At 34.6% G+C, this 26497-nt stretch overlaps 1 protein-coding gene across 1 annotated transcript; it reads right to left on the bottom strand.

Moving 5' to 3' along the window:
* Window positions 1–65: 65 nt before the first annotated feature.
* LOC135838697 (uncharacterized) lies at window positions 66–26455 on the bottom strand. Its single transcript, XM_065354428.1, has 8 exons — window positions 24988–26455; window positions 6745–6892; window positions 2199–2291; window positions 1459–1675; window positions 1203–1347; window positions 665–832; window positions 467–583; window positions 66–372 (listed from the first exon to the last, which is right to left on the bottom strand). The coding sequence occupies exons 1-8, from the start codon at window positions 26068–26070 to the stop codon at window positions 205–207; spliced, it is 2139 nt and encodes a 712-aa protein (XP_065210500.1). The 5' UTR covers window positions 26071–26455; the 3' UTR covers window positions 66–204.
* Between the last annotated feature and the right edge of the window lie 42 nt (window positions 26456–26497).

Below are 26497 nucleotides of genomic sequence, written 5' to 3'. Positions count from 1 at the left end.
TGAATTATGTCATTACGTTTCATTAGGTTCGAGTATAGAATTCAATGAGAAAGGGTAATAATAAATAAAAATTTGTATTCGATTTTATTCGTATTCGTATAAAAAAAAATACATTACAATAGTGTAAAAAAAATATTCATACACAATTATTTAACAAAATAATATAGGTATAATAAATTACTTGACACGAAATTTTAAAGAAAATTACGTAAGTACAACAGCTTTATGAACACAAGCTCCGCCGTGACCTTCTAAAAGCGCAGGCCACAAGTACGTACGAATTTGGTCATTATCGTTCTTCGAAGTATGAAAACGTACGTGTACGTCTTGACGATATATTCTTTGTTCGTATTCCAATACGTAACAAGGAGTCTATTCAACATTAAACATTTGTTAATTAGTGCAGTTCCAATTTATTTTTTAAACTTGAATAATTCTTCAACTGATTTACCAGTGCTTTACTTACTTGGTTACTTAAAGCCCAAGCCAATCGTACCGAATCTTTGATATACTGCAGTAACCCGGTGCATGATTTCAAACAAGGATAGTCGTACAATGTAGCCCAAAGCTGAGTACTGACTTCCTGAAATTTCGAAGAAAGATATAAATAAAATCAAAGAAAAAGATTATGCATCGAACTGATTCATCGATGGTTGATCTATACCTCGATACACGGTGTAATATCGAATGTGTCGACAGTTCGACGTAAATAAGTTGTTATGGCAGTCTCTAATTCGGTTTGGGAAGTACTTGGAGGCGTTGGACTGAAAAGTAATTGCTTCACTTGATCTTTCTTTTGCGAAAGTAACGCTTGAGCTGATCGAAAAGCCAGCTGGAAGTTTAAAATATTATGTTAATTTATCAATCATTCAAATATTTTTAAGACATTGAGTAGGTACCTTCATAAAAACATATACCTAAAAAACATTTTGTAGCCTAATTTGATGATTTATGATTGTAAAAAATTTGAATTTGTCAATTTGTCTTGAATTCTATGAAATATCTTCTTCAATTTTTTTTTAGATAGATAATTATCTTCTCAAAAATGTTCAGTTGACTTTTACCTGCCCCTTTCAAAAATCAAAATCATTTCAAATTTCTTATTCCATTTTTTTTTTTTTTTTTTTTTTTTTTTAATTTCACTCTTTGTCTCTTTTGCCTATATTACATCTATCTTTCAGAATACCATTAACAATACCTACCACAACGATAGAGAATAAAATTTTAGATTTCAATTCAGAAGCTCCGTGAAGTTGTGGTATCGCATCCAAAGCTTCTAGAGCATTCACTCGTCCTTGAGAATACAAGTTCCCATAGCATCGCACTAATCGAGGAGCGCTTAATTCTCTGCACAAAAATTAAAATTAATTAATGACATCATTTTTTATTTTTTCAAATTACTGCATAATTTGAAATTTGAATTGCAGGTGATAAGAATGAAGTACGACGATTAGTTACTTTTGCATTGGCACGTGATGTAAAGATTTAGTCAACGATTCAACCCTGGCTTTAGCTCTTTCCAGTTCGGCTTTAGTAGTTTCCAATTCAGCTTGAAGGGATATAAGCTCCCTGCTGTTTTGAGGGTTGATTAAAGACGACTGTGGACCACAATTTGGGCATACGTTGGTAACCTCTATTTCCGGAGGCTTTTCCGTTGACCAATCCCAAGTCGTACCTACGAGAAAAATATCGATAATTAATAATACGAATAAATTAAAATCAATAGTCGATAAAATTACCACGAATTAATTAAAATCTGTTATTGATAAGACGATAATACATAAAATATCCATTCATAAAATATTTTATCAGCATTACATACAACTTTTCCTCATTCGTAGGTAAGTATATTTACTTTCTATAAAACGGCATAGAATATGCAACTTATTCGACATTTTTCAAAACAGAACCTAGACGTGGAAGTATGCAATCCAGCGGAACCGAAATATAGTACACGTGAATTTTAATAATGGTGTAATTACAAGTTGTAATGATGAATCTGCATCAAAAAACTGAGAGTGAAAAATATCGAATTTGATTGAAATTGAAAGTGTAAAATTAGATAATTAGATGTAAACGAACCCAAGAAGACAGCTGTACATACATTATAAGTACTTACATAGATAAGTACACTAACATCATAGGTAGTAATTACCTGCAGACTTGGTCGTATTTAAACATTTTCAAAAACAATTTACCTGTCGTTGAATTTTGTTCCGGTGGACTCTCCGAACTCGAGCCGGTACTTAATATTAATCTTGTTCTCGCGCTACAATTACTGCTGGATCTCACTGTAAATAAAACAAAATTATATAATTAAACGTTAATACCGCGTGAAATTACCGAAGAGTTATTTTAATAAAACTTCCATCACTATGATACCCAGCTAGGTAACATCGCCTAACAGGTATGTTACAATGTATTAATTAACGTGAGAGTTTTTACAAACTTTGCAGAGAAAAAAAAACAAACCTAGTATATAGGATACAGATAGGTACTATATTTAATTATTAGTTCCTTTTTTTTTCGCGATGATGAAATCAACATAAGTAGTTATGTGCCTGCCTATCTAACTAAAATAGAAAGGTATTGCTCGTCTGATTTTTGAGGAGAATCAATTTTAAACATGTTTCTTAGGTAGATTTCTTCGTTCTATAATCATCTTGCTTTCACTGTTTTTTAAAAGTTCGAGGAATTCTTTCACGAGCGCGATTTTTGAAAAAAAAAATCCAGTTAAGGTTTGAGACATATAATTTTATAACCAACAAAAATTAAATCCCAGATGAGAGCATTGCAATCTGAGGACTGCAACATGATCCAAAAATTGTTGAAATTGATTTTCAGTTCGATTATGATTTTAACAATAATTCTATTTTGTATTGCTGCTCTGCTAGTTAGAATTAAAACTCTTCTGAAGAAATATGAAAAATCCATTGAAAACTTCAAAATGACAAAAATAAGCATGTGTTGAACTAAGTATACCTTATTCAAAACATTTAATTCTTGGCTTCTTGTATGTATATTTTATAGTAAGTAAAATGATAAATCAAAAATCAAAAATTTGAATTTCAATACTTGACTGAAAACTTGAGTTGATGAAATGCAATATGGGTAAGTATCGAAGTTTTTCAGGAACTCTGATTGAAGTTCTGAAATCAATTTGACCTCCCCCTCCTCCACCCCCACCATCAAAACTAATTCTTTCAGAGCCCCTGAGAGAAGCTAAATGCATTTAGGATGTTAAATTATAAATATAAGCCTGACTAAAAAACTCTTTAGACACCAAAACCAAAAATAAGTTTCACTAAAAGAGGATCTGAATCGCAGAATCTCATAAAATACGATACGGGTCGATATCGAAATACCGGTTTTCAGGAACGCTAATTCGGATTCTGAAATCAGTTTGACTCCGAAATCAAAATTAAGCCTTCCAGTGCCCACGAGGGAGAGAGGGAGGGGGTCATAATTAAAAAAAAATTCAACAATAGTAAGTATCTATTAAAATATAAATTCGAAGGCTCTAATCTCGTCTCTAAAGCTGGTTTGACCCCAAAACCAAAAATAAGTAATTATCCTTTAAAAAGGCTTAAATGAGAACAGAATCTCATAAAATGTGATGGGTATCAACATACATGGTTTGTAGGGACGGTAATTTAGATTCTGAATTTCTGAAATCAGTTTGATCTTAAAATCAAAATTGAGCCTTCTAGTGCCCATGAAGGAGACTACAGAATTGTGAAATTTTGAAAAATTCAATCTGAAAACTAAAACTTTAGTTTTTGATGGTTTTTCGATTTTAGATGTTCAGGGACGCTGATTCTGATTATAAAATCCGTTCGACCCCACAAAATCAAAATTGATTGATTTGTTTGAAATTTTGGACAGACTCGATTTTGATTTTGAGGCCAGTATGAGAATCAGAATCAGTGCCTTCAATAACATATAATTTGATATCCATACCTACATTGCATTTACTTTTCTCAACATTTCAGGCTCTAAAGACCACTTTGGATCATAATCAGAATGAGAATCAACATCTTCAAAAATTTATAATTTGATACCCACGTAGTATTTTCCAAAATTTTGTGACTCAAGCTCCCCTTCAGAACAATTTATGAATGACTTAATTTTTATTTAGGAATTGTACAAATTTCAGAGTCAGAATCAGTGCATTTGAAAACCAGTAATTCGATATCCACATATATTGCATTTTTGGAAATTTTGAGCTCTTAGTTCTCTCGAAAGATTCAATTTTATTTTTGGGGTTGGAGAAGTTTCAGAATGGGGATCGCAGCGCATTCAAAAATCTGTATTTTGATACCCACATCATTGTTTTTGATTGTTTGCAATTTTTCACTTTTTTCCTTTTCTTTAAGGATCAATACTCAATAGCACACTTCAAAAATATTCAAAAAGTGAAAAATCCGTCAAAAGTGCAAGTACGAAGCCAAAATACAGTACTTAATTAAACAGAAATTCAGACAGTTGAAAATTCAAAAATCTACTGGAGGCTTCAGTAATTTTCAAAAAGTTGCTGGAGGCTCCAAAACGACTTGAAATTCACCTGCAGTTGACTTCGTGGTGTATTGAAATTAGTTCGCAGGGTAAATTTCGACTTTCCAGCTCCATTTGATGAAATTTTGTGGGAAGTTCGAGTTTCAAAAATCTGCTGGAGGCCCCAGAACTGCTCAAAACGGTTTAAAACAGGTTCCAATCGATTTGGCATGTCGAAAATAGGGTATATCTCAAATTTCAGCTTTCTTGAACAATTTGGTAAAATTTTGATTTTTTCCCTAATTTTTTGCTCAAATTTGATTTTCAAAAATTTACCAAAAATCGAAAAAGGCATTTTAGCACTTGAAATTTTGACAGGTGATAAATTTTTGCTTGATCTTTCGAAGGTTCAAAAAATTTCGTGCAAGTCCCATGTTGGAACGCAAAATCTGCGATTTCGGCTGACCTGTCAATCAAAATGGCCGACATTTTGTAAGTAGGGCCACTTTTTTGTTTGAGGACAAGGGCTAGAAATGTTCCTTAGGACTCGCCCTTTAAGAAAAAAGTTGTCCCGGAGGATCGACGGAGGGTGCAATAGATCCTTATGCGGGCTCCCCGACTATAGCACTTCTCAAAATTTGAAAAGTGAAATAATTGATACAATACATCGAAAGTATTGTTGTTTTACTGCTTGAATAGCGGATTGTGAAATTTTTCAAGTTTTTGTTTTCACTTGGCTTGAGCCAATTTAAGTAGGTACCTACTCTTTTTTTTTTTTGAAATTTCAAACTTTTTCTGAAAATAAGTTTTTAATTTAAATCTGAAAAATATTTAGGTAATCCAAAATTTAAAAAAATAAAAATAAGGAGACATATCGTTCGTTAGGTTTTTGATAAAACATCAATTTCGGATTTCGATATTTTTTCCATAAATAGTGCTCTTTAAGCTCCATAATAAAGCCCCTCCATTTTAAAAAAATGGGCTTTCAAAAGTATACTGATTCCGAATTTAAACTTGGTTTATTAGTATAAGTCTGCTAAGTCCTTAAATGAGCCATCAAATTAAAAAAAAAAAAAAAAAAAAAAAAAGGAATTGCGTGACTCATAAATTGTTTAGTTTTTAAAGAAGTTGATTTCGATTTTCATTCATTTTTTCAATCTGACTCTTCTCCAAAAATAATTGATTTTTTCACATCAGGTATTCTGTGGCACTTATTACAGATCTTTATTTGCTGAAAATAAAATCAAAAAAATTCCTGGCTCGATTCAGTCTGATAATGAATGGTTGTAATGTTCGAAAAATACTACCTACGTCTTTGTCCCTTCGAATCCCACGTTAGGCAAACTTATTCACATTTTTATATGTGAAAAAATCACTAAATATAAAAACGGAGCTGCGAAAGTGCAAAGATATTGCAACTCGTCCTCTGTACTGTAATTGTCATAATTCTGGGGGTGAATAAACACCTTTCAATTTCCTCACAGCTCCGAAAGTTATTGATCTAAAATGCTCATCGATGGCTTAAAATTTGAGTATTGATGTCTACTTTTATGTTCAATGATTCCCCACGACCATCTACTTGAAAAACCTATTCCATAATTCTGCACCTAAAACCACGAACATTCTGACTTCATAAAATAATATCTATCCATCTACCTGCACCATAAAGTGAGAAAAATTCTCTCTTCATATATAAAAATGGGAAAACTATAGCACGGTTTGTTCTTCCAACCCACATTGGTAGACATATTTAATAGATACATTTTAGAGATGCACCAGAGTGGAAACCTTTCTAGGAAAAATTCGCGTAGGAATTTCACCAAGCCATTTTGATCGCACCTAGATTAATTTTTTTCAACGCAATTTAAAAAGTGGCGGTCACATTTTCTCATATATTACACGCGGGACAACAACCTAATAAAAAGCAATCTGAAGCTACGTGACTTTGTATGAGTATACCTACACCTATACCTACATATATAGACCTACGTTGGTTCATATTCAACCAAAACCACAAAAATAATTCAAATCGCGGCGCTATTCTGCAATCGTACTCGTACGAATTACAAAAATGACGCGTGTTAATTTACAAGTTAAATTTTATATTATTCTTTATATGTACTTATGACATAGCGAACGCAGACGAGACCCGACGAGACCATTGTGAGAGTTATACTCATTTGTCAAAATATTTTAAATAGAGATTAAACTCGACGTACACGACGATTCATCTCGTCTTCTTATTCGTACCTGATCTCGTTAAGAAATTATGTCTGGCACGTTTACTGACGTAAGGCGAATTACCAGACATCATAATGGCACTATCCGAGTCCGAGTGGTAGCCGGAAATATCACTCGAATCTTCATCTTCAGCAACTTCTTTCATCAGTTCCAACACCTGTAAATTAATACAACGTAGAATGAGAAAAATATGAAATACATTCTGAAAATAGGCACAGATATTAGTGCCCTACACTCTACAGATATGAGATATTTTTGTTTTAATTTTTTCAACTTGAACAAAAAATATAATATGTAGGTAAGTATTTCCCAACTTCCCAAGCTAGGTAGGTAGAGGTACGTAGATTTGAACTTCAGGTGTAAACTTTGCAATCAATTTAAAACACTCGAATGATCTTCGCAATCTAATTTCTCAATTACCATTATCATTATCATCATCTCTACTGGTAAGTAATTATTTTGATAACCTCGTTAGATTTCATACAACCTACTCCAACAAAACACCATCAGATTACACTTCTTATTGTCATTTGTCTCCACTCATCCAGTCTCCAAGTTCCTACATCCTACGGTACCTACCTACCTACAATTGCACGTTTATGTATTCACAGTTGGTCTTCATCCTCGCTGCATACACAATATCACGTATTCAAATCTAAGTATGTTGCACTTTTAACTGTAAACCTGGAAATTAGGTAGGTTTTTCCGGAAGTCTTGGCGATTAATTTCCTCGCATTAATCAAGTATTACATATTCGCTGCTCGCTTTGCAACTTTGTTCGCGAGTTAATTTTATTATTATTGTTATTATTGCTGTTGTTTTTTTATTTTTATTTTTTATTATACATTTAGAACGAGCCGCCGAATTAATTGGATCATCCGTGTATTTGTACAATGCGGTTAACATGTGAACAATGGCCGAAAAAACCTAGCAGTGTATAAGTACAAGAGTAGGTAGTTAGGTACCTAAGTTTTTATACGACATACGTGTGAGAAGATGACATGTACTTTTAAACAAGAAGAAAGAGGAAAGAAAAAACCACTACCAGAGATAATTATCACAACGCGTAACAAGATCAACGAACCAATGAGTCGACGAGTCGTTATTCGCTTATTTATTACGAGCAGTTTATGAGAAAATGTAATTGAATGAATTCATGTTATTATTGTTATTTTTATTTGATTATAATAAGTTTGATTTTGGACTTTGGTTATGTTTTTAAGAGTAGGTACCTACCTACTTGAAGAAAAATACAAGAATTTCGACTTCGAGATATCCGCAGTAAAAAAAAAATGTTTTTTCAATCAAAAATCTTGAATGGGAAATGTCAAAAAGAAAGGAGAAGGGAAATAGAATGCGAGAGATAGTAGATTTAATATTGGGCAGAATATTGTAGAGGTCCCTATATCCTATTAATCCATTGAGACCACCAATTAACACCCAATAACAAATTACAAGCTATTAGGCAACTTTCAGCAGCCATAGAGATGATTTATTCAATTCGAAACCAAGCAAGATCGAAAAAGCATACAGTTGTACACGTATAAAGTTTAACCTTCATAACCAAAATTTTAGGGGCGGGGGTTTATTTTTGAATTTTATGGCGAACTTTGTAATGAATTGTTTTCAAGGAAATGGAACAGCTGCTCATTTCAACCGTTCCAACTCGAAAACAGCCAATATTGACCTATTCTGAAACTTACAGCCAGTTTTAAATTTTTTTCAATGAATTTTAAATTATTCTGGAGTCTGAAGAGGCCAACACAAAAAAATTGAAAATGAGAACTTTCGATCGTATGATTAGTTGGCATGCAACAGTAGGAATAATTTCATCACCCCCCCTCCCCACCGATCCTCTGGGACAACTTTTATCTTAAAGGAGACATCCTAAGGAACATTTTAAAGCAAACTTGCCAAAAGAACGTTGGCCTTACTAATAAAATGGCGGCTATTTTGATTCGCACGAATGTTTTTGAAGTGGATGAAGGTAGATCGAAAGAGCATGCAAAAATTTACCACCAGCGAGGATTTCAAGTGCTATAAAGTGGGTTTTTCGATTTTTGGTGAATTTTTGAAGGTCAAATTTAGGGTAGCCAACAATGAGGGGGGGGGGGGAATCAAAATATTACAAAATTGACCTAGAAAACTGAAATTTGGGATATACTTTATTTTAAACCTGTCAAATCGATTGGACCAATTTCAAACAGTTTTGAGCAATTCTGCAGCCTCCAGCAGATTTTTGAAACTTGAATTCCCACAAGATTTCATCAAAAGAAGTTGAAAATTTAAAATTTGAGCTGAGCTTCAACTTGAAGACACTATCAAGTCGACTGCTGAAGAATTTGAGTCAATTTTGGAGCCTCCAGCGACTCTTTGAGAATTCTTGGAGCCTCCAATAGATTTTTTAAACTTGAGATTCCCAAAAAATAGGCATTTTGGCTTTCTAACTCCATTTTAATGAAATTTTGTCGAAATAACAAGTTGAAAAAATTTACTGGAGGCTCCAAAATGACTTGAAATCTACCTAATGTTGACTTCATAGCGTATTGAAAATAGTTTACCGAATGAATTTTGGCTTTTCAACTGCATTTGATGAAATTTTGTGGAAATTTCAAGTTGAAAAAATCTGTTGGAGGCTCTAGAATGACTTAAACTCACTAGAAGGCGCCCAACTTCATTTTATAAAAATGTTGGGAAATTTAGTGTCAAAAATCTGCTGGAGGTTCCAGGACTGCTCAAAACGGTTTGAAACCATTTCCAATCCATTTGCGATGTCAAAAATAGAGTATACATATCTCGAATTTCAGCTTTCCAGGTCAATTTGGTAAAATTTTGATTTTTCTCTCATTTTTGGTTTAAATTTGATTTTCAAAAATTCACCAAAAACCAAAAAATGCACTTTAGCTCTTCAAATTTTTGCTGATGGTGAATTTTTGCATGATGTTTCGATCTAGCTTCGTCCAGTTAGAAAAATACTGTCTAAGTCACATGTTGAAAAGCAAAATCTGTGATTTTGGCTGACCTGTTCATCAAAATGGCTGCCATTTTGTTAGCAAGATCGAGAGGAGGCTTTCCACAAGCACCAACCGAAATTACAAGTGCTCAAGTTAATCATCAACTCTGAGTTAGAAATGAAAAAAAACACGCTTTGCCATAAGAGTATTGGATTTTCACGTTGAAGGTTCCCAGTAGGTACAAATGACACCAATTTTTTTGGAATTTTTTTTCGGCTGTTTAAACATCTAAAATCACTTTTGCAATTTTGAAAAAAAAAAATCAACGTTAAGTAAGTGTGTTTGGATTTACAGAATCTGCAGATTTTGAAAAATTGTGTAGAATAATTTCAAAAAGAATGCATTTAGGACGATTCGGCATTTCAGTTGCTCAAAATAAAAATCTAGAATCCTTAAGTTGTATTTCAGGATAAAAAATGAGTTTTTCAATTTTTTCTATTTCCAAAAATGGATGTAGATTGTATATATAGGTATACCTACCTACATAGCAGCAGAACTTCTCATTTTCTGCACTAAAAATTCAAACTGTCACCGAAATCATGATTAAGTATTGAGTTGAGAAAACCCTGAAACGTACTTTTTTCTCGGTCATTTTTAGCCAAATTGCCAAGTTTTTTACATTTGGGATCGACGAAAACTATTTTAAATATTTTTTTATGTGGATCGACCTCGATGATAAATTACTTGTAAAAAATAAACTTGTTAGAAAAGTTGTAAAATGAAATTTTTCCCTCCGTCTCGTCACTGTTCAAAAATTCTGAAAAATGACCCCAAATGCAACTTTTCCTGCTCATATTACAAAAAAATGGGGTTATTTTTTTCTGTATTTTCGATTTTCACAATTCCGAAAATTTTCACAAAAAAAGGGAAACTGTGCAAAAGCCAAGTTTTGGAAGTTCCCCAAAAAGATGCTGAAAACTCCAAAATGGATTAAAACCAACTCCAATTGATCTAGATCAAAAATAGGGCATAAACCGATTTTCAATTTTTCTTTTTTTTTTTTTGCAAAATAGCACAGTAAGGTGGATTGCGAAAAAAAATTGGCAGATTTTTAGCAAATTCAACAGAGACCTTCATTTTGAGTTGAAAGTTACTCAGAAAATGTTTTAGATCCGGAGGTGCTTCTGGGGAAGGGGCCGGGGGGAAGGGGTTAACGAATCTTCAAAGAGAGGGAATTCAAAAATATTGTGGTTTTTTCGTCCAGCTCCTACCAACCTGTTTCAGAAAAATGGCCCAGTCCAAAATGAAAGTATTTGAGATTCTTGAGATTCTCTAATCGATTTATGCTGTTGCCATCAAAATCCAAGACCACTTGTAAGGTTCTACTGAACGGTTGAAAATTAACAAATCGCTCATTTTTGGATAAATTCGTACTTTAAACATTCTTTCTTCGCAAATACCCACTTATTTCGCACTAATTATGCCAAAATATTGAAAGATACGAGTATATCATTCTAAAACTGGAGAAATATTTTAGAACGTAGAGATGCCAATTATTTCGCCATTAGTGCGAATTTCAAAAAAGTTGAAAAAATTTTTATAAGTTTTTGGCTATTTTTCTTAATTTTTCGAAGATAATTTTTCACCACTGTGATTTTTTGTGGGAGGTGGAGGTGCAACGTAGTTTGAAAAAAATCATTCTCAAAAACATTTCACCAATAATAATCGTGAAATTTGTAACTCAAAAATTTGACCCATTTTCTAATGAAAATTTCTCTCACGAAAAAAATTAACCGATTAGTTCGCCTTCACCGGCCCTTTAAAGCTCAAATACACCAGTTGAAAAATACGCTTTCTCGACCAATCACTCGTTTAAAAATCACGATAAAAACAATTCACTCGCTCGAACAGCATTAATCAAACACCCAAGAAACACTCGAGGCAATACTCGACTCTGCTGGAACTGGAATAGTGGAAGATCTCGGCGAATACACGCGTTTGCTCGCGCAGACTTCAGATGTTCATCATTATTCATGTTCTAAATTCGTGTAAACGTTTCCTCAAGCCATAAAATCCTTACAGTGAACTTTAACTGGTTTTCAAACAATCGCAACATCAAGATGTGTGTTCTTCACCTTCACCTACCTGCGGAATTGTAACTGTGTTTACTTATATACGTATGTATGTATTCGATGAGATGCGATGCGATGCCGCACCACATTCTTCACCGCTGCTTGCTTCTTTCGCGATTAAAAATTTTAAATATTGCGCTTCCTGTTTCGCACAATTTGCCTCTTTTTCCAGCTCCCTGGCCCCTTCTTCTGATACGCTTTTTTTAGGATGAACATCACAATCATATCTATCTACATACGTAAACACTTACGTGTATCTAGGGAAATAGATTGTTTTGTTGAAGCCTTTTTTTTTTGTGTACATTTAGATCTAGGGTTTTGCTGTGTGTTGTACGTTCTTACATAATAATTTATTTCCTTAAATTAGCGGAAATTAGATTACACACGCTGACGTTACATTCTGCTATTATGAAATCCATTGGGCTAATGATGCGAGCTCGTGTGGTGTGAGAAAATGCATATTACAGGTCATATATCAGTACTTTAAAATGGGCTATGTTCTACACACGCCGCAATTAGGCGCATTTATTATGTATCTCATACTGCGTTATAGGTACTACATACTCGTATAGGTCTTACCTAGTCGTGAGTTGGCACAAATAAAAATGTGAAGTCAGACGGGAAGTATGTTTTTTGCAATGTTTTAAGCTATTGTGTTCCGATTCAGACATGGTTTCGATGAATACCTGTCATTATTTTATGGGTTTATAATATTCTAAGATGAATTTGATCTTTGATTAAGGTGGGTATATACCAACTGTTGAGAGAGCTGGAAGGCAGTTATATACCTCGGCTGAGTCGAAATTGATTTTCAAAATGGGAATTTTTAAAAAAAATATCAGGTAATTTGAAGAACAAAATCAAATTTCCAAAGTGCATGATTTACTTTCAGTGAAAAAAAATCAAATACTTAAAAGAAATAATAAGCTAAATAAAATTAAAAAATTAAAAAATCCCTGGAAAAGTAGGTATTGGGTATGCAATAAATACATTTTATGCTATTCCAAACACTAAAGCAGATGAGTTTTGAAACCCATTTGCATGATTTCGACCCGGTTTCAAAAACCAATACAGAAGGTACTCACTTACTTATCTACTTGGTTTTGAGGAAAAAGAAATGAAGCCCAATTTTTTAATGTGCCTAGTAGCTTCGAGGTGGAGAAAATAATAATGATCAAAAAACCTGACAAACCTGCTGATGAGTGATGATGTTAAATCATAGGCCAATCTTGTTGCTACCAACTATCTCAAAAATATTTGAAAAACTACTGATCAAAAGAATACTTTCTTTGGTTGGTGAAAATAGGGGAGAGGGAGGATGTTTTGGACACTTTGTCACTTTTCTTTGATTTGAAATTACAAGCGATAGGAAACACCTAGAAAGGTGGGGTTGGTCTCATTTGAAAGAGGATCTCAACGCACACATTTTGACTTACTAGAAAAACTTTTAAGTTGCAAACTGAACAAACCATTGGACTTTGAAAAAACACCATTTTGGGTGGATGTTTTGGACATCCTGAGAAAAGACGTTTTTTTGAATGTTTATTTTTGGAAATCCCAAATTTCAATCCATTAGAAATCAATTGTCAGTATCTGTCCACAATTTCACACAATTTCAGTTGACTCGGATTGTTTTTAATATTAGTGAGGCAATGTTGAAGAGTCAACTTTTTTATACCATATTTTTCAGCCAGTGCTGGCCTGCTCGATTCGACATATTTTCAGGAGGCAACTTCAAATTGTTCTTGATTAGCATTCATCATTCCAGACTCATTAAAAGCCTTTCCTGGATTTGTCAGATAAAACTGAGGCATTCTTACACCCAAACATAACAAATTAACACCAATTAATTGCAGTGTCCAAAACATCCTCACCATGTCATTTCTACTTGAACTGTCTGTGGGAAAAAAGTATCAGCTTTTCACGAAAAGGTAATTAGTGATTATTGATGAGAAGGAATCAGAGATTTCATTTTACTTGGGCCCTTGACGAAATTACTCACGGTTATGTTTCAGGAGCTCAAAATGTGAGACAAATTTTTTTTCCAAAAACACCACTTCAAAACAAAAGCTGAAATATTTTTATCACACGAGTTGGTATCCAGTAAATGTTGTCAAATATCAGTTATGGTACGTCATTGCCACATAATAGTCAAAACCCCGTCAAAAAAAATCAAACCAACTTGTCAAACCAGCAACTGTCCAAATCATCCTCCCTCTCCCCTATACCCCTCAGGAAAAGACACCCAACCATTGATCAGGTTCATCGGGTAGTTACCATCATCAAAAATGCGTTGGAGGAGAAAAAGATTTGCTCCGCTGTGTTTTTGGATGTTGCAAAGGCATTTGATACAGTCCGGCACAACGGACTGATTTACAAGTTATCAAAAATTCTTCCAGGCAACCTTTGTCAACTGATTGAGTCATACTTGAAGGAGATGCGATTTAGAGTCAGTCATGAAGAGGGCTTGTCACAATTTGGTGAGATCCAGGCTGGAGTACCACAAGGTAGTGTACTTGGTCCCCTCCTATACCAGCTATATAGTATATACTTAAGATCTCTCTACTGATAATATGTACTACTACCACAGCAACGTTTGCAGATGATACCGCAGTCTTGGCTGTGAGCAGAGACCAGAACAGTGCCAACAACGTGCAGCAAATGTCACTGGAAAAAATTTACAATTGGACAAGAAAATGGAGGACTGCCCTTAATCATCAAAAGTCAAGGCACGTGCTCTTCACTCTTTGTCATGCCAACAGCTCTATGAGGGTTTGACTCAGCTAAATACCTGGGAATGCACTTGGACTCCAGATTATCATGGAAGGTCCATCTGAAAATGAAGTTCAACCAGATGAAGAAAAAGGTGCGGCAACTAAGTATGTGACGTGACGGGACAAAATCGACCTTCGGACCTAAAAAATTATTTTTCACTTTTTGACAGATTTTTGGTAGGTACTCGGACATTCAAAAATTATTTAAAACCACCCAGAAGTCACTATGATTTGCATAGTTCCATATACATGGTAATCTAGTCAAAAGTGTGCTCTTTTTTTTGAGTTTTTGATTATTTCAACTTTGAAACAAAGCGTTCTACGAGAAAAATGCGTGAAGCAAAGTTGTAGAGAATTAAATTTCCAAAAACCTACAAGAAGTTTATTTTTCTCCAAAATGCATAAGTTTTTCCATTATTCTCAAAAAACGGAAATTTTATTGTAATCATCATGAGGTTTTTGTTTTTTGAGAAAAATGAAAAAACTATGCATTTTGGAGAAAAATAAACCTCTTGTAGGTTTTTGGAAATTTAATTCTCTACGACTTTGCTCGATGTATTTATCTCGTAGAACGCTTTGTTTCGCCTCTAGATCATTTTCAAAATTGAAATAATGAAAAAATGAAAAAAATTGAAAAAATGAGCGCAATCACGACTGAGCTCCCTGTATCAATGTAAATAACCATTTTACTCAGTGATGTTCACACAAAACAGGCAAGAAACATTATCCAAGACTATGTTTAGTTCAGTTGAGCCGGAGAATGTGATTAGAACGCAAGTGCTTCCGCTAAACGAGCAGAACTGCACTGAAAACTTTAACCCCCCCCCCCTAACTCAACAACTTGTTTTAGTCCAATTACAGTCCGAGTGTGCACCCAATCGAGAAGATATGTGTAGCCAGTACCAAGCGACAACCTGATTCCCGATTTAGACTTTAGCATTAAGATGTAAATATATACCTTTTTTATATTTTAGTTTGTAAGAGGTGGTTGGTGCCGATAAATTATAAATAGACACCCTCCACCTTATACATATATATGTCCATGTAAATGTTTGTAATTAGGGTTTCAGGTGTAATTTAGTTTGTCTAGATATGGCCTGATAAACTCAAAATACTTAACGTAAATATTTAAAAATAACTGTAAATATTGTACCTTTTCATTCATTTTTGTATACTTTTTAAACTTTTTCATTTTATAATATCTTTCTTTTTTATTAATCCCCAAAATACTGATACCCAAATACAGAAAAGTTATCCAAACATCCAGAAGTCGCGCTTGAAGACAGTCCTGGATCAAGATATCTAAAATTGTATATAGTAACTTTAGACTAGCATAGAAAACATAGCAATCTTCATTGTGGGCAGTTGGTGAGAAGCAAGCAGCAAGTGCGCTGACCACCCCACAAATATCCCAATGTACTCACGGTCTTATAACTAGGGGCCCCAACTTGTTGGGATCACCCCTAGGCGAAATCACTCCCCCTTCAAACTTCCCCCAGAGACGGGTTGGGGGCCCAGTCTGCTGTCAGACAGGTACAAGTGAATAACGACTCCTGGAGCTTGGCAGAGATCGAGCCTTAGGCAACTGCCTAGGGGTCTGGGCCAGGGTGGACGATCCGTCTCACTCTCCCCCCCCCCATTCCCCTTCCTGTCCCTCGTCTTAATCTTGGGGTGAAGGTATAGCTATATTCTAGAATAATTAATAGTAGTTAATATTAGTAACCCTAAGATTAAGATTGTTTTTTCTTTTTAAATAAATTAAACCCTCCGCGCCTAGTGCGACCGAGGAGTTTACCAAAAAAAAAAAAAAACTTGTTTCAGGCAGGGATGGAAGAGCCTTGAATTCAGGGCTCCCGCTCTTGGCTCTGGCTCAGCTCCCCGCAAGTTTCAGCTCTGGCTCGCTCTTGGCTCTTGGCACTTTTTCTTTACATGAGCTCTTTGGCTCCTTGCTCGCTCCTAAATTCTTTCCAACTCCGCTCTTTGACTCTCGGCTCCCTCTTACAATTTCTCGGCTCCCACTCCAGCTCCAGCTCTGGCTCTTGGCTCTTTAAATTAGAGTTCAAAATTCGTGAAAAACGATGAAAAAAATGAAAATACACTGCATTTATTTTCATTTCATTTCTCAATGAGGAAAAAAACTTGGAAATTCTTCATTTTCTTCACAAATGTGAGTTAAAAGTTGAATTTTTGATAAAATTGTGCGCATTTTTCAAGTTTTTTCTCTACTTTTAGGGAGCCAAAGAGCCTGAAAAATTTTGTGGGCTCCCACTCGGCTCTGGCTCTTTCCAGGTTAAAGACTCCTTATGATGATGGCTCTCTTGAGTAAAATAAGGAGCTCTTTTGCAAGAGAGCTCTTGATGTTTTTCTGCGCTTTCATTTATTTGGCTCTTGGCTCTGGCTCTAGCTCCTCAAAAAATCCGGCTCTTTCAGACTCTGGCTCCGGCTCGCTCCCGGCTCTTCCATCCCTGGTTTCAGGCTCGAAGGTCGATTTTGTCGCGTTGCGTCACATATTGGCTTATTGGAAGGCACTTGGAACTGAACCCGAACTGCAAAATCCTGGTCTACAAGCAGATTATCCAACCTATGTGGACATATGGCCTGGTGCTATGGGGCTGTGCAAAAAGGTCTAATCGCCAGGTGATACAGAGAAGGCAAAATGTCATATGGAGAATGATTGTGAATGCATGCAGATTCTCTCACATAATGACAATATCCATGCAGATTTGAGTATTCCCTATGTGGATGAAGTACGCAAATGTTATGCGGATGCCCATGAGAAGCGCCTATACACAATCACATCAACACCAAATTTTTCTTAAATGAAAATTTTATACTTTTTTCTAATTCTCAATTTTTCAAAAATTTTGAAGCGGAATTTTGACTTGCAGAGAATTTTGACTTTTTTGGAGGTCAAATTTTTAACGTTTGTTCAATACATATTGTTTGGTTGCAAATAGAAAATTTTTGAGATACCATACCTATCAAATTTATGATAGATATTTTTAGCTGTGCGTAGCCAGGATTTTCTCAAGGAGGGGGCAAAACTAGATTTTTAGAGATGAATAATCGAAATTAGAGATAATTTTCAGAAAACTTTTCGTGAGGTGTGATGATTTTATGAAAATAAAAGTAAAAGTACTGCTCAAGCGAAACGTAAACGAAAATTTTTCAAAATTTAATATAAAATTTTCATCATTTGAAAACGTTTTTGATTTCGTACTATACCTAATAACTTTTTTGGGAATCACTGAGAAAAAATTTAAACATAATATTAATAGGTACCTATTCATTCCCTGTTTTTTACAATCTTCGACAGCTCACAAGTAAAACTGAAATTTTTTCATATCAACGAAATTGGAATGCGATAAAGTCAGACATTCTGGCCTCCTGGGGTTTTTGATTTGAAAATTGAAAAAAAATAAAAATTTTAAAAATTTAGAAAACTTGTTGGAATTTAGTTATAGAATTTAGGGGGAAAATGAGATGTAAGCATCTCATGCCCATGTAATAATAATTCAAAAATTACCAAATTTTCAAAATCAAATCCCAATTGAAGGCATCAATTTAAATTTCCGTGATTAATTTTCTGAACAAAAAAATAGCTTCTTTATTAAGCCCAAAAATTTTAAAATTTTGTTGACTTTGTCCGAAATATTTCAGCTTTTATCAAGATTTTCTGACTTTTTAAAAAAATTGACAAATTGCGGGGGAAGTAACCCCCCCTTCTCCCCTTCAGTTGCGTCTCGCAAAATGAACATTTCTTCTGTTTGAAATTGAAATTTTGATGTTTTGAACCGGTATTTCGAAAATTTCAAAATGAATGTATTTCAAAGTATAAAACCTGACGATATTGACCCCGTTTTGTTGTTTTTGTTCTCTAGTCCTTATACTCACCTCAACCTGCTCTAGCAAAAAGGAAAAATGGCCCAGTTCCAAAAAATATCTAAAAGTTATTTGAGATACTGCGCCCACGTCGACCAAGGCCAATGCCTTCGTTGAAAAATTTTCAAATCGCTATTGGATAAATTCGTGTTCTGAAAATACGTTTTTTCTGGAATATTTTGCATCAATAATGCCAATGCCAAAACATCAAAAGATATCATTTCTAAAGCTGAAGAAATATTTTGGAAATCAGTGGTACCAATTTTGTGGTCATTATTGCCAATTTCAAAAAATGAAAAAAATAGACACAAAGACCATCAATTTTTCCATCATTTTTTAAATTGGTCACAACTGCCATAAGAATCAAAAAATTGGCACTGCTGTATTTAAAAATATTTCCGCATTAAATTTTACTAAATTATTACACCTTACTTTCTTGAAAAAGTAATTCAATTCTGAATTCGCTTCAGGTCAAAAAATGTTAAGAATTCTCCATTTTCAAAATTTCAAAAATTCATGGTCGTCTAATTTTTTGAGGGGGGAGGGGGTAAGTGAAAACTCGATTTCGATGGAGGTCTTTTCTTATCTTGAGAAACAGACTTGTAGCTTAGATTTTTCTAACCTGTCGTAAAATTTAAATGGTCAAAAAAAGTCTCACAAATAGCATTTTTCGAGGCAAAATATGGCCTATCAGCTGATCTCTGACATGTCCCAGGCATTGACAGTGTTATAGTTGCATTTTTCAACAATTTGAACATTATTTTACCATCTTTGCGAGGGAAACACATTTTCTTCCCACAAGTTCCACATCAGGCATTAACTACATTAGGCACTCAAAATAGGTAAATAATACCGTCAATCACGTACTCATACTTACTTAATTAGACTACAGGAAAAAATCTTTTTTTTTTTTGAATAATTTTTCTCTCATGGTAAGTTTTTCGCTTCATTACAAAATACACACCATAAAACCTCTTCAGTCTTCACGCATGCTTCAACCTAACAAGTTGAAAACCTACATGATGCCCTCGCATATGCTTCTTATTCGATCTATTTTCTCACACACAGGTGCCTGTACGTACACGTACCTATATCTACGAGTACCTCTACCTATGATGAAAAAAAAAACCACTACGATAGGTACCCGACAATGTTATACAGTTAACTAACAGTTCCATATAGTTTTTGTAATAACACGAGCTCTTCTAGCATTCGTACAGCTATCTCTTTGTCTCATCATCGTCACTTTGTACGGGCATCATAATGTATAATATCAACTCTTCTTCGTGTTTCCTTTTTTCCCTAATTTTTTCAAATAAGTGTATAGCACCTAAATGCAACCATCGATTCATCTGTTCATAATATAAAACACGGGGAAACGAAGCGAAACAAATTTTCGATGGTCAATTTGGCTTCAGAATTAGTAAAGGAAATAATACTCGTACTTATAGGTATAGGTAGGTAAACAAAAAATAAGTATCTTTAACAAAAGTGCTTGAAAATAGCCCAGGTCTTATGATCAATATAATTAGTAGGGTATTATTTGACTCGTATAGAATAGAAAGGATGTAGATCTGTTTACACAGCATCACTTTTATCATTAGTAAAAGTTGGTCAACTTTAAAATATACGTTAAATGTTGCTATGCTATTACACACTTGAATGGAGTTGAAACGAAAGTAGGTATCCGTTGTTAAAAATGTGTAGGTATATTGGGAGATTTTGATCAAAGTATCTCTTCTCATTTAATTAGAAAAAAATATTAAAAAGTCAACTTATCCACTTATAAGTTGAACCTGCAGTAGAAATGACTTAATCTCATCGGCTTCCTACGTAAACCAAAAAAAGTATACGGATTAATAAAAATATCTTTGTGTATTTTGACCCTGTATAATATAAATCACCAATTTCACGGTACACTGTGCTCATAAACCTATGCACCTTATTACCAGAGTAATTAATTTGTCACTACATGATATTATGGCGTAGGCAGATGCTACAAAATAGGTTCTTATCCGGACAACATGGACAAACCTTCTCCTTCAGGTCAAAAAGTCAACCGGTTGTGTATTATAACTTTATGAAAAAGAAAAGATAAGGTATTAAAAAATGGATAAATAATACGCGAGTACAAAAACTTAGGTAGGTACCGTTTTTGTCACGTGCAGAGAGTCTACTGTAATACATAATATGAGCTAATTAATCGCTCGTATTACGTGGAAAAATCGTATTAATTATGCCTGACCTATATACGAAATTCATTATTGTATTATGATGAGCGTTAAGCGTTTACCTGAAAATGTCTATTTTTTTCATAGCCATTTTCTGCTAAGTAAGTTAACTCGATTTAAACGTGTAAAGAAACAGGTGGCGTTGGGTTCATTTCTATGTGATTTTTTTTACGATTGATGAACCTATACTCGTACGTAATTAGAAAACAGGCAAATGTAATCATTTGAATAGAACGTGCTGGTTTGACGAGTGGTAATAAAAAATGAGCCCCGTTAGGAATGACAACTGGTTTTGGGGAGATTATTTCGTTCTCATGAGTGATGATCGGTGATGAACTGCAGTTTTATCGCTGTTTGTAGTTTGTTGTTGTTTTTGTGCAGAATTTGTGAGAATGAGTTGAAAGTCGATTTTTTTTTTTTTTTTTGAATTTGGAGCAAAAGTATGTTTTTTGTTATTTCTGTGTCGAAAATGAACTTCAATTTCATACAATTTCTGGACTTTTGAGAAATTCAAAATTCTATAGAACCCTCAATTTTCTGTTTGGCAGCTAAAATTTTTTTTAGGACTTGCTTCGTAATTCTCCTTATGCTCTGATGAAAAAAAAACTGATCAAAATCGGCACCTGGGTGACTAAAAATTTCCCTAATTTGGCCCTCAAAATTTTACGTAAACTTATTCGCAAATTTCTCGCAAAATGGTCAATTTTTCGAGGCTCGTGGGTAAAACTGATTACATCTGGAGTGAACCAATAATTACGAGGGAGGTTTCGTTCATGCTAGGATATAACACTTTTCACCAACCAATCAATTTTCAAAATGGATCCGAACAGCTCACAAAAGACCAAAATTAAAATGATTGAAAATGACTTTTATAACACGTTGTTATACGTTTTTTGGAACACTAAATTCAAATATTTACCTACTCATTAATTCGATCAGTATAGGCATATACTTTTTTTTTTCTAGAGGCCAATTTTTAAAATTGGATCTAAACAGGCCTTTTTTTGTATTTCCTTCCTTGGAGAGGAGTTAAATTGAAGTTGCAAGTCCCTAATTTTCATACCTCCCTGCCAGTGTGTTTTGAGAAAAAAATCGAAGTACCTAAACTACTTTTTTATTTAAAAAAAAAATAATAATTTTGGAAATATAAAAAAGTAAGTTTCGTTTTAATTTAAGTAGAAGGTGAGTAGTAAGGTACAAAGTACAAACATAATTGCTAAATTTTAAATTTAGAGCAATTTCCAAACTTTCCTTAAATTTTCGTCGTAATTCTGATCTCATTTTCGCACTTTACTATAAGATATTTGTAGGTACCTACGTCATTTTGGACCTTTTTAGAAATAGAAAATTTTGATCATTTTTTTTTAATGCTCCATAATTCAAAAATTTCAGTGTGGCAACCTTGATAGATTTTGTATTTGGATAATTTTAACCTGAAAAAAAGTTCAAAATTTTTTTAAAAAGTTACCAAAATTAATTTTTAAAATTTTTTTTCAAATTATTTCGTTTTATTTGTAGTTTTTATGGCAATTTTTCGATATTTTCGAACTTTCCTTTGGGGGGACTGCGTCCTCCTGCGTTTGCCCACAAAAAAGCCCCGAATCTAGATATTTTGGAGTGCACAAGGGTTTTCAATTTTGAGTATCATTTTGAAAAAATTAAAAGAACAGCGTAAACTGATGAGTATTAATTGGCTCGAGGTTTCCTTAATTCGGTTGCGGCTTATTTTTCCAATCCGATAATTTTGAATTCCTTTAAAAAATTGACAATTATATTACGATGACCATTTTTTATTATGTTTCTGATGACTCTGAGTTCATATACCCATTCATAAAAATATTTTTTTAGTGCGACGTTCATTGCCCTGCTTCTAGCCCCCCTTCATTTTGAAAAAAAAAATCGAAAAGAGAAGAATTATTACGAAAATGTCGTGGTATACATGCCGATTTTCGCCATTTCGAGGGAGCTGCTTCTGTAGCAAAGTCAACCTACCCCCCCCCCCCCAGCAATCGATTTTCACCATTCATGAACCGATCTGGAGCCTCCCGCGGCAAAGGCTGACTATTCTCCATGCTATTTCAACTCGTTCCAGAAGGCGTTGTAATCAATTTTCAGCTGAAGAAAATCCAATATTGTCCTAAGTTCGACATTCCTTAACATCAGATTTGCGATTTTCCTGCCCCTAATACAGATTCAGAATTCCGAATTTATGACAGGATTAAATTTTCAGCTCCTGAAGTTGATTATACATACATATGTACAAAGCCTTCTGGGGCAATTTGAAGTGGCTGAAGAAATGTCAGCTTTTGTTAGAGGTTTTGGATTTCCTCAAAAATGGTTGCAATGGATTCGGAGAGTTGACTTTGGGGGATACAGAGGAAGTTTTGAGTACATTATTGTTGAAAAATTACCAATTTTAGATTTTTATGCATATATTTTTTTAATTTGAAATTTTCAACTTGCGAAAAATACACTTTTCAAACCGTTTTCTCAAATTTGCAATCCACCGGCCCTATAATTTATTCGAAACATCGAACTAATGCCTGTATTAAATTTTCAGTTCGTCAAGTTAAAACACCTACTACAGGGATTTGAAATGGCTACAGAAATGTTTAATTTCTGCTGAATGCTTCAGAAGTTGACTGTATTTATCAAAAAACAAAAAAAAAAAGATTTTCAGATTTTCATTTTATAATAAATTCAATCTTTTTGTAGAAAATTAATTCACCTAAAGGCTATTTTTATAATTTTCAAAAATTCGTCAAAAATGGAAAAATAAACTTTGGAAGCTCAAAGTTTGGTTCTAAGGTCTGGATAACATGTTCTTTCAATGAGATAACTTTTGAGCTTATTTGGAGTTAACGAGTTGTAGGCAAATGACCTTTTATCGTCAGCACAAATATAAATTTATTTTCCAGATTTGACTTCTCAGTACCTATCTCTTCAGTCCTCCCACTGCAATTTTGGAAAAAAAGATTGAAGAATACTTGCTTTAAATTTTTCAGCTCTCAAAAAGCCAAATTATTTTACTTTTTTTCACCTACTGATCTTGTTTCTTTTTTTAAAAAAATTCTCTCATTATTTTAAATGGCAATTTTTAAATAGCTTTTTTTTGGAAAATCAAACCAATTTTTGTATTGAAAGTAGATTTCAAAAAACAATTTTCAAATTTTATTCGAGCGTAATTTACAGATAAAGGTTTTATATTTATCTTTTGATAGAGCTGTTATCTTCCTTTTTTCAAAAAAAATTTACCTTGATTTCAGCTAAAATTCTTCAATTTTGATAGCGATAGCTTATTTTTATCCAATCTTTTTCTGTTTCAAAGTTCGATTTTTCAATTTCGAACACTGTTATTTTGTAAATATGAAGATGAGAGGAGGCGAAGGAAGAGGAGAAAATTAAGCTGAAAGTAGATAACTATATTGCTAGGATTTGGAATTTCTTGGGCCTCCGGAAAGGCCTCAAGAGAGGGTTTCTCAAAATAATGTCATTCATAATTTCTAATGTTTGAGCTACAGTACCTATTCGATTTTATCCATTGAATTAAAATTTGTCCACATTTTTAAGTTACATATGTTCTTTTAAAAAAAATATAAAAAGGTATCCATGCATTTTTTTTTTAAATTTCTCTCCTCTCTCTCAATAAACTGCAAACTAAAAACCACCATTTCGCAGTACTCTGCGATTAAAAACGGAATAATTTCCCATATGAGAGACATCGAAGTGTAAATAATTACAGGTTCACGGTTCGAGTCAAGTGCCTGGATCTAATAAGACATTTATGACCGCAATAAAGTCATGAAGCGTTAAATATTATTCTAAATACGAGGTATTTGTTTATAGCACGCCGATAGAAGGAGTACCTAATTATATAACTTTACGATCTTCAGATCTCATCCAACGATGTAAAAAAAAAAAAGTCAACTTTTATACCATTCTTGGAAACAAACAATTGAAAACCGAAGAAAGAAACCCCCGAGGTGCAAAAAATTGCACCGCATTAGCTGTATCATCAGATTCATGAATCGAAAAGGTGAACAATTCGATAGCTATGGTATGAAAAGAGTAAGTAGGTATTCATATCGAGAACGTGCGGTTTACGAGGACGGACGCAATGACCGATACAACGTATCTATATATACGCTCAATATATGATCCAAATTCCACGATTATACATAGGTAGGTATATACGCACTTATGGGCAAGCACACTGGTCACAGTATGTTATAGATACACTTAAAAAAAAAAAAAAAAAACATCGTATATAGTAACGAACCTGCTCGCACGCATGAGAATATCTCATGAGAAGAGGTGCAACTACGTGATCGGCATCAGCTTCTAGTTCCTTTCGGAGCTGGGTAAACTGAAACAAGGCATCTTTATCGTATTCCACTCGCCTTTTCAATATGGTCAATAAAATGGCCAGCGATTTATTCTCCAATGCTGGTTCGACGACATTGAGTAAAGTCTTATTTTTGATGAGTCTTTCTTGTATGTCGTTCTGCTTCAGCGACAGTTGCCTTTGATGGGACGCTTGCACAGGTGCTGGGCCTTTGCTGACTCCATCTTTGCCACGTCCCGATAAGCTCAGCTCTTCTAGTTTCTGTACAGCCGTTTTATAAGTATCGATTAGTTTTTGAAATTCTACCTTCAGAGCATCGTGCAGATTCGTCAATGTCTCGTCGCTGGTGCCTACGAGACCGTGTTGTCCCAAACCTTCGACAGCTTTATCCAAAGCACGTCGACGGACCATTAAAGATTTACGTAGTTTCGGCTCCGAAAGCACGATTACTTTGAGCAGCTTTCGCGTGCTCGCCAACCATCTCTCGGCGCAACCTGTGCTGCCCGAGAATAGTTTCACTAATCGCATCAGCACCGTGTCAGGGCGAAGGACTTTAACGCACAGGTCTGACGAAAGGAAAACCTTGCCGTATAAAGCTTCCAAGATGGAGACGCTATGAGGCATAGCTTCGATAAAAACATCGATCGGAAGTTGTCCCAGAATCGCTTTGAAGGTTCCATGGCTCAGACGATTTATAAAATTCGCAGCTTCTCTGTATTGGGCATTTTCGTACAAGATCAGGATCCTTTTGACGGCGAATCTCGGACTCACGTCGGCAATGGTCATCGAACTGACCAACTCGGGGAATCCATCCACCCAATGGGATCGTCTCCATTGCATTTTCTGTACATTAACCCCATGTCTGTTACGTTCTGGTTTGATACGTTCGGCTAAAAGCCTAGCTGCCGGTTCCGAATTATACGAATTCCAAGTAGCATCCGGCTCCGTCAACGGGGGTGGAGGTAAGGTCAGCATACCACCGCTGACCCTAGGATAAGCTTCGAAGTATCGATTCATTTTCACGTCTGTAGCTTTTTAACTCGCTACCAATTCATCTCACAACAATACACGTTACCGAAATCAAATCATCTATCGTTATACCGAACATTAGACCGAATTATTGAAAATACCAACGTCACTGAACCGAAATCGTTTTCTCGTTGCATTTTTTCCCGATTTTTCAAAAGCAAAAAAATTCACGTCGCCGATGAGCAAATATAGCGAAGCACCAACTTCGGACTCGATGATCGACGAAACACGTGCGAGAGAATGTCGATTAAACACTACTAACACCTGTTTACCGCGTACATCTCCGAGACCCCGAACCAACATCGAGTCTTCCCACCAGCGCGAGCGTGCATTCGTACAGCTCCATCATCATCATCATTGCACACTGTAGGTACATAAAGGTACTTTCCATCTAACCAGTTTCATGTTCGGTATA

This window comes from Planococcus citri, chromosome 3 (genome assembly GCF_950023065.1).
Source record: "Planococcus citri chromosome 3, ihPlaCitr1.1, whole genome shotgun sequence".
NCBI classification, from domain to species: Eukaryota; Metazoa; Arthropoda; class Insecta; order Hemiptera; family Pseudococcidae; genus Planococcus; species Planococcus citri.
The sequence above is the reverse complement of the archived record's forward strand: the minus strand, read 5'-3'. Positions and strand labels throughout refer to the sequence as shown.